Source organism: Periophthalmus magnuspinnatus, chromosome 6 (genome assembly GCF_009829125.3).
Source record: "Periophthalmus magnuspinnatus isolate fPerMag1 chromosome 6, fPerMag1.2.pri, whole genome shotgun sequence".
Taxonomy (NCBI): Eukaryota; Metazoa; Chordata; class Actinopteri; order Gobiiformes; family Gobiidae; genus Periophthalmus; species Periophthalmus magnuspinnatus.
The window spans coordinates 4,793,107-4,802,845 of NC_047131.1; the positions used below are offsets into that span (position 1 = coordinate 4,793,107).

General features: G+C 39.9%; 1 protein-coding gene across 1 annotated transcript in view; it reads left to right on the forward strand.

Moving 5' to 3' along the window:
• The window catches only part of ciao2a (cytosolic iron-sulfur assembly component 2A), a 17,724-nt gene extending 14,855 nt beyond the window's left edge, over window positions 1–2,869 (forward strand). The window contains exon 5 of the mRNA XM_033967999.2: window positions 1,682–2,869. Coding sequence (XP_033823890.1) covers window positions 1,682–1,782 — 101 coding nt within the window. The 3' untranslated portion in view covers window positions 1,783–2,869. The remainder of the gene's footprint in view (window positions 1–1,681) is intronic.
• Window positions 2,870–9,739: the final 6,870 nt, after the last annotated feature.

Sequence of the window (9,739 nt, forward strand, 5' to 3'; positions counted from 1 at the left end):
AATCTGAACAACAAAGGCGCACTTAGTCACTTTATTTTCAGTGGTACAAAAACTGCCTGTGCAAAAATTGTGCAATTATGGGCTGGTGAAATAATTATTTGTGAAATGGGGCTTGAGAAATAACTTGGACACTTTATGGTTGTGCAGTGCACAAATGGACTATGGACATTAATGGCACATGTATCTTGAGACTGTTGTGTATGTGTGAGTGTAACTGTGATTTTAAGCTGCGGGCAGTGAGCCCAAGACAAATTTCCCTTTGGGACAATAAAGTTGATCTTATCTTATCTTAGAGGTGATGTGTCTGAATATAGTATTTATTATTATTTTAAGTTAAAGTATGAGAGAAAAACGTTCCACATTTCGATGAAGTAGGGTTGATTCTTGTTTTTTATCGCAGTTATTCTTTCTGTGGAGATGTGTTCTATAATTATGTTTGTCTAGTGTGAGATGTGACATGTTTGTTTTGATTTCCACTTTTGAAATATAATTCTTTTAGCTAAAGACAGGCATGTGAGCAGGGGATTTATATACTTGACAGGAATAGAGCTTTGTGTAAGATCCTCTAGTAGACATAGTGCTGGAGATGGTGAATTCTGCAGCCCATAATATCTGTGAGGGCGTCGGTGACAGTGATCCAGAATGAATGTACTGGTGGACAGTCCCATGTGGCGTACATGTCGTTGGCTGTGGTATCTTGATTACATTGTGTGCAGATTGCTGTTTCTATCAAGCCCATTTTATGAAGTCTGTTTTGAGTGTAGTGATATCTGTGGATAGTTTTGTATTGTGTAAGTTGTATATTGATATTTGTAGTCATGGAGAAGATGTTAGAGCAGATTTGACTCCAAAAGTCAGGGTTGGAAGTGAAATTTAAGTCCCTTTTCCATTTTGTATAAGGTAGTGTCAGAGTGTTCCCAGAACTGCTTGAAATCAGTCAATAGATTTTGGAGGTTATTTTCTTTGTGTTGGTGATATTAATGATTTCTTCAACAAATGTAGGGGGTTGTAATGTGTTGATGTGTTAATGGGTTTCTATGATGATCAGATATTAAGGTTAACTAAAAATTGTAATTTATTAATTGACAGAAAAATAGGTGATTTAAAAAAAAATAATCCCAAATTTGGTCAAATATTTTCTACAGATAATTCAAAATATTATTTATTAACAAATAAAAGAAACTCAGAAACTAATAAGCAAGCTTAAAGTAAATTTTAATTATACCAAGTGTGTAATAATAACAAATCATCAAGTGTCTCAAGTAACTACAGATCTCACTTTAAAGGAGCTCCATGTAACTTTTCTGGTTGGGGGGTCCGTCACCTGCTTGCCTTCATATACATGTTCTTGTTTTTGCTGAAATGTTCCACAGTATGGCAACTTATTGATCTTGCATTCAGTCAAATACAGTACAAATACAGTGTTGTTATTGCTGAAAAATCCCTTGGAAAAAACATGCATTCTTACTGTGAGCGGGGTCGTCTCTCCGCAGATCTGACTTATAACCTGGCCTGGTGGCATTACCTTCTCTCCTCAGTTTAATGCCATACTGTGGAACACTGAAATCAAAGCAATTACATCTTTGGGCAGATAATCAGATGACAGATTGACTCTACCATCTTTAAAATGCCTATTAAACTGACATAAAAGTAACATTACGTACGTTTGTGCTGTGTCCAGTTAACAAACAGATCAACGATAAGGAGCGAGTGGCAGCGGCGATGGAAAACCCAAACCTCCGAGAGATCGTAGAGCAGTGTGTGACCGAACCAGACGATTGAGAAGAAAAAAGAGAAAAGAAAACGACAACATTCATCTTTAGACAAGCCCCACTGTGGACCGTTTTATAAAGACTTAGACAACAATCGTCGCTTTAGACCGCTGTCCATGTGTGTCCTTTTGATAAATGCACTATAATCATTTAAATGTGATTTTTATATATGTGGTAAACGTGCCATTAAGTAGAACATTGTGGAAATATTTTGTGAATAAAATCCTTAAAATGCATAGATGAATATATTTATTAATCCTAGACGTGTGCAGTGGTGCCGGGGCATTTAAAGGAGCTGTACCTGATTTTTTTCATGTAATATTTGTTTTGCAGTACAGATATACAGTAAAAGCAGTTATAGGGTCAAAATGATAAAACTATGTGCTGCCTGCATCTAATTATAAAGCGGTTTTGTCTACCGTGAACTAGGAAGTAATGCTGGTGCGCTGTTAGTATGCTAGTTGTTGTCTGCGTTACCATGACAGCAAAGCTCCTCTCTGGTCTCTAAAAGTTGGGAAAAGTAATTATAAACTCATCATGGTGAATAACTGGGATGCTTAAAATACATTAGTACATTAATACAAACCACTTCAAACTGTTTTTCATGTTTTTTAAGACAGTAACAAGGTACAGTGCCTTTTAGTAGTGAAATAGTTTAACTTTCCGTTCTGTTTTATTGCACCTGGAAATGTTATAATAAAAAGACATAAGAGTTTGAGCCCTATGTTTTGTGTCACTTTGTATCAGATATCGATTAAGAGAAATATATGGTTATAGTATTTTGAATGTTTATATATACATGTCAAATTTATAGATTCCCTATTTCCATGTCACAAATCCACTCAAATCAAATCGTTCTGTGCATACTGCAGTTGGCAAATCTTCGTGCAAGAAGCTGTTCACGTGTTCAAACAACTATGGATACAAGATACAATACTACGAGACTATTTTAACTACAAACTTTTAAGGAAATGTACACAGCACTTGCACGCCTTTTTCAAACTTGTGAAATTCATTCTCTTTCTCTCATTCTAATAAACATTACTTTTTTTATATATAAGTGTATCCTAAAGTGTCTTAAATGTGTGGTAATTTGACAGCAATAAAAAAAAAAAACACAACCAAAACTGTTTTCCTCTGTGTTCTTAACATTACAGCTCTTTTCGATAATTAATAGACCTGGATTTGGGAGGTGAAGCTAACTAGATGCACTGCTCTGTCTGAAGTTCTGTTACTCAAGTTTGTGTTTAAACAAAAATTTAAGTTTATCTGACCATAAAAACCGATTGAGCTGGAAGTACATTAAGGTGGTCTGATTTGTCTCTTTCCAATAACATTACAGTCACAAGCTACCTAGCATTAGCCGTCAGTTTTTCAATTAGTCCCTTTTTCTTTTTTGTTGAAATTCAGACACGTTGACAGGACATGAACGCTCGGACTGATCATTGTTTCCTGCAAATGTGTTGTTTAAATGTTTTGTATTTTTTTCTGGAGTTTTTAGACAATCGTAAAACTTTTTCAGCAGTGTTTGCTCATGTGTGCAAAGGGTTAGCATGTTCAAAAGCTAAAAAGGTGGAGTAAAATGAGATGAGCATGGCTTGAATAAATCTATTTTAATGGCATTATATAAAAAAAAGATGTTGGGACTGAGCGATACAAGCGCGCATCATTACCTAAAGTGTATTTAAAACTAATTCTGCGATCACATTCTTGTTTTATTTCCACTTTTACCCAAAACCATCCTTCTGGTGTCATGCAGTGGTCATAGTTCACCTGTAGGGGGAGCTGTTGCTTTATTCCCAGCTACGAAGGACAATCACAGTCAGTGTCTTGTGATGCAAACGTACTGTACACGGGCTGATTTCAAAATCTGAGGGGAGAAAATTCAAACAACAGATTAGTTTAGAGTTTTTAAAATGATACGTGAACTAAACTTTCCCCTTAAAAAAAAACAAAAAACGTTATCAAGAAGTAGCTGAATTATCTTAGTGTCTTTGTCAACTGTTTTGTTATTTGGGGAGTTGTTCAAATGTTGCTGAATCCATGCCCTGAGCTCAGTGCAGTGGCCGTAACAGCAGCAGTGCGTTTTGAAAGTCTCCGCACACGAAGTCCACCCTGAGTCATCGCTAACCCATAATGCATCAGGACCGACTCTAGCTTAGGTCAAACCCCGCAAGGTCAAACGTGGAAGTGAGGATTGTACAGCAGATGGAAATGAACAGAAATGTTATACAGTTTGAATATATAGACAAATGTTTATGGAACAAGAGATAAATAATAATAATCATGATGTAATAAAAATATACAGGGTTTTAAAGGTGCACTTTGTAACTTTTCAGGTGGAGATTCTGGCAACTACTACGCCTTGAATGTTACACGGTGTGGATAGGCAAATGGCACCACGAGATCTGTGGAGAGGCAAGTCCCCTTCAGAGAGAATGTGTGTTGTAAAAGGTACTGAAAAATATTTATACAGTTGTCCCTCGCTATTTCGTGGTTCGCCTTTCGCAACCAGGGATATAATCTACGAAGGTTTGAACGTTGAGTGTTTAAACGAGATAGAAATGTGAGAAAATGTGAATGCCTGTGTGAGCAAAGTGTATAAAGTGTGTGGTGAGGGGTTTTTATATAAACACTGATACAAGGAGATTGGTAAAGTCACTATTAAAACCTATTATCCAGAGTAAATTATATTAAACCAGGTACACAGGGGTTTTCCATTTTAAAGATGCATTATGTAACTCTTCACATGGAGCGTTTGCCACTTGCTTGTCTCCACGGGGATGCCACACAGCCGATGACATCGCAAGGTCAAGTCGTAGGTCGGATCTGCGGAGAGGCAGTCGCTCATAGGAGAATGCATGTTTGTGTTCTGAGATATAAATGAACGAGTAATTGAATAATGCAAGACAGTGTGGTGTAATTTCCTCCAGCTATATACACTCCTGACTAGCATGCTAATGGAGACGGTGGATGTAAAATATGGCTGAGCAAGCGCTAAAGCCTCACGGGTCCCATGGGAAGGACTGAGCCACTCTACGCAATTTAAAGAGGAAGTATTTTACGTCTACGGTGTGTTAGCTGCTCACACGTAACATATTTAGATCAACGTGTTTACTTTTATTGTTTTGAAAATGATATATTCACTGAAAAAAATGTTCTAAAGCACTATGAGTCTCCCCTCTCTTTGCTCGCTGCGTTAAGTCACTCCCCCTTCAGAGCGCTATCACGACACAATCAGCGTGAATGAAATGTGGGAGCACGGGTGACGTAGGTTTATGGGCGGAGCCTTGTACACAATCTTACAGCTAAGGGTTCGAATGTGGCCTGGGAGACATGAGGGAATGTTATAACATGGTAAAAAGCTCAAATAAATGAGTTTTGCATAATAATCCCTCTTTCATTTTGCATCACGTAACACCTCCTCTCTTCTGATTTGTTTTACTAATCATCTGTTCCTTCGCTGTGTTTAATTCTTTCGTAACTGGGCCCAGGCAGAGATGGACCTGGTTTATTCACGTGGTTCTACGGACGCAGCCCTGGGGACGAAAGACTGATGACTTACTCTGTCCATCACCCTGGGGTAAAGGAGGGAGAGAGGGAGCAGAGATGAAGAAGAGACCAAGAGAAAGAGAGAGGGAGGGATAGAGAGAGTAAAGGGTAAAGAGGGGAGGGAGAGAGAGGTGGACAGTGGGGCTAGAGGGAAAAAGATGAGAGAGAGTAGGGTGTGAAGACAGTGTAGAGGAAGGGAGAAATAAAGGAAGAATACAAGAGAGAAGAGGAAAGAGAATAAGGGTCAAGGACATATAGAAAAAGGGAGGAAATAGAGGAAGAATACAAGGCACAGAGGAGGAGGAGGGAGAGAGACAGAGAGAGAGCGAAAGAGAAGAGAGTGTAGGGATGAAGGACATATAGAGGAAGAATACAAGAGAGAGAGGGAGGGAGAAAGAGAAGGAGAGAGAAAAAGAGGAGAGAGAATAGGGGTGAAGGGCATATAGAGAAAGGGAGGAAATAGAGGAAGAATACAAGAGAGAGAGGAGAGGGAGGGAGAAGGAGAGAGAGAAGAGGAAAGAGAATAAGGGTCAAGGACATATAGAAAAAGGGAGGAAATAGAGGAAGAATACAAGAGAGGAGGAGGAGGGGGAGAGAAACAGACAGAGAGAGAAAGAGAGAGAGGAGAGACATTATGAGGCAAGGGGGAAAACAGAAGAGAGAGAGAAAGGAAGTGAGAGAAAAAGGAGAAAGAAAGGAGAGAGAGTCTGGGACAATAGAGGAGGAAGAAGAGGATGGGAAAAAGTAGAGGAAGAATATAAGAGAGAAGAGGGAAGGAGAGAGAAGGATGGAGAGAAAGGGGAGAGAGAGTGTAGGGGTGAAGGTCATATAGAGAAAGGGAGAAAATAGAGGAAGAATACAAGAGAGAGAGGAGGGGGGAAAGAGGAGAGACAGTATGGGGTGAGAGGGAAAACAGAAGAGAGGGAAATGAAGTGAGAGAAAGAGAAGAGAGAAAGGAGAGAATCTGGGAAGCCAGAGGAGGAAGAAGAGGAAGGCAGAAAGTAGACGAAGAATACAAGAGAGAGAGAAGAAGGAGGGAGAGAGAAGGAGAGAGAGAAAGGGAAGAGAGTGGAGGGGGTGAAGGACGTGTTGCGGAAGAATACAAGAGAGTGAGGAGAGGGAGGGAGAGAGAGAAAGAGGAGAGAGAATAGGGGTGAAGGACATGTAGAGAAATGGAGAAAATAGAGAAAGAATACAAGAGAGAGGAGGGGGAGGGGATGAGAGGGAGCCATTACGGGGCGAGGGTGAAAAGGGAGAAAGTAGAAGAAGAACAGAAAAGAAATGGAGAGAGACAGAGGAAAGACGGAAATAATGAGAGAGGAAAGAGAGAGCAAGACTGGGAGAATGTGGCAAGAGGGAAAAGGCAAGAAAGAAAGATAAGAAGAGATGAGAAAGTAGAGGGTGAGAGGGAAATAAGAGCAAAAGAGAGAAAAGGGGAAATAGGGATAGAGAGAGCAAGTAAGAGAAGGAGGTGAAGATGAAATAAAGGAAGGAAGAAGAGGAAGGGAGAAAGTAGAGGGAAAGAGAGAAGAAAGACAGAGCGAATGAGACAGACGAGAGAGGGAGTGAAAGACTTTGACTTTTATTATACAATCCATGCAAATTCTATACAGTCAAACAAAGGAAGAGAGAGAGAATGTCGTGTGGGGTAAAAGAAGAGAGAGAGATTAGGGGGAAGGGGAAATAGAGGAGATAAAATATGAAGAATGAAAGGGAGAGTGAGAGGACGGGGGCTAAAGAGGAGAGAGAATGGAACAAGGGGGAAAGAAAAAAGGAAGGGAGATAGAAGAGGAAGAATAGAAGGGAGAGAATGGAACAAGGGGGAAAGAGAAGAGAGAGAGTAGGGCGTAAAGGAGAAATATTGGAGAGAGAAGAGGAGGGAGAAATAGAGGAAAAATTAAAGAGAGAGAAAAGGGGAGAGAGACTAAAAGAAGAGAAAGAATGGGTCAAAGGATGAAAAAAGAAAGAGAAAGAGCATGGATTGAAGGGGAAATAAAGAAGAGAAAAAGAGAAAGTAGATACAAAATAGAAGATAGAAAGAGGACAGAGAGGAAAGGAAAGAGAAACAAGAAATAGAGAGGATGGGGCAAGGGGAAAGAGGAGTGAAAGAAGAGGGAGAGAAAATGGGTTGAGAGAGAGAGTGGGTTGAAGGGGAAATAGATGAGATAGAGAGGAGGAAGGGAGAAAGTAGATGAGATGATAGAAGAGAGAGGCGAATGGGGTGATTAGAAAAATAGGGAGAAAGATGAGGCAGAAGAAAAAGAAGAGAGGGGATGAGACAGAAGAGAGAGGTGGGGGGATGAGACAGAAGAGAGGAGAGGGGATGAGACAGAAGAGAGAGACGAGAGAGGATGAGACAGAAGAGAGAGAGAGGAGAGGGGATGAGACAGAAAAGAGAGGAGAGGGGATGAGACAGAAGAGAAAGAGGAGAGGGGATGAGACAGAAAAGAGAGGAGATGGAATGAGACAGAAGAGAAAGAGGAGAGGGGATGAGACAGAAGAGAGAGAGAGGTGACAGGATGAGACAGAAGAGAGAGAGAGAGGTGACAGGATGAGACAGAAGAGAGAGAGAGGAGAGGGGATGAGACAGAAGAGAGAGCAGAGAGAGCATGAGACAAAGGGGAGGTGAAGCGGCATTTCAAGTTCATTCGAGTTCTATTTTGAGCTCAAGTTATGCTCCAGTATCACATTATACAAACACATTTCTGTTGTTTCTACTTTGCTGCTCATTTTCCAACTCAGTTCATTTGCTGTCATTCTTGTACCGACAACAATGCAACTCCCCCCTTAATCTGACAAATAAATGCTTAAACTCAACTATCTCTGGCCAATTTGTTGCTTGATGTACCTGCCTCATAGCGCTCACCTTCTGTTTAAGTTTTTGCATGTGCTGATTGGAGCTACAATGCGGAGAACTATAATTACGTAACCGCTTTTATTCCATTTTCCAGTACAGCGAGTTGATCAAATTATCTGGCTGCTTTTGCCTTGTTTCTGGTGACAGGATGAGTCAGAATCTATCAATATCGTGCAGTGGGGAACTAAAAAGACCACAGTGTAGTGTGTCCAAATGATTCTCCCAAAATAGAAAGCTGGCGGCAGCGGAGATAATCAGGAAGAGATGAGTGGAGCAGAAAGGAGCAGCAGGACAGGCCAGTCTAACACAATAAGGCTGTTTTAAAGCGCGGTACCTGATTTGTGCTGTCTTAAAAACATGAAAGAGAAAGACAAGGGAGGGAGAGAGGAAAGAGAGATAAAAGAGAAGAAAGAATGAGACGAGAGAGAGAGAGAGAGAGAGAGAGAGAGAGAATCGAGGACTTTGCCTTTAACAATACTTTTATTATAAAATCCATGCAACATCCAGTGGTTTGCAATGGTCCAGTGTTATTACTCACTTACCAAACATCATTTTTCACTATGATGAGTTTATAAGTATTTTTCATAACTTTCAGAGGCCAGAGCACAGTTTTGCTGTCACAGTCATATAGACAATGACAAAAATGCTTTATAATTAGTTCAAACAGTTCATAGCGGACATATTTTGACCTTGAGAGCTGCTTGTACAATGTATCTGTACTGGGGCAAGACACATTCTGCTTAAATACATGTGAAAAAACAGGCCCTAGAGCAGGGGTCACCAACCTTTTTTAACCTGAGAGCTACTTTATGGGCACTGAGTCATACGAAGGGCTACCAGTTTGAGACGCTCTTCTGAAATAACAAACTTTCTCAGTTTGCCTTTAGTTATACATTATTAATAATGATAAATGATAATCATCTATGTGAACACACTGATCATCAAAAATCATTAATGATTAATGATTTTTGGGGCGACAGTAGCTCAGTTGGTAGAGTGTTTGTCCACTGATCCGAAGGTCAAATCCTGCTCTCGACATAAACATCATTGGTTGAGCGGTCAGATCCACTGATCCATAGGTTGGCGGTACGATTCTAACTCACACAGATGAATGCTGTCGTTGTGTCCTTGGGCAGGACACTTAACCCACCTTGCCCTCAGTGTCTGTGTACACTGGTGTGTGAATGTGTGTGTGAATGGGTGAGTGCTTCCTTGTTATAAAGCGCTTTGAGTGCCTTGAAGGTAGAAAAGCGCTATAGAAAAATGTGACCATTTACCATTTCTCAAAATAATTATCAACAATGAGCAAGGAGGGAAACAGATATCAGTATTCAGCACTTTAACTTTACTAATCTTAGTAATTGTTAAATTTCCAGATGACACTTACATCACTACATCTCATAGGAAAAGTGTCCCATTTTCACTATCCATTGACAAACCTTTTAAACAAAACATAAATAATATACATTGCACCATGTTTCATAAAGTTATCAATTATGTAATGTTAAAGAAAAATAAGATTACATATTTTTAAATAAATCTCGGTTGCGTTGTGTGA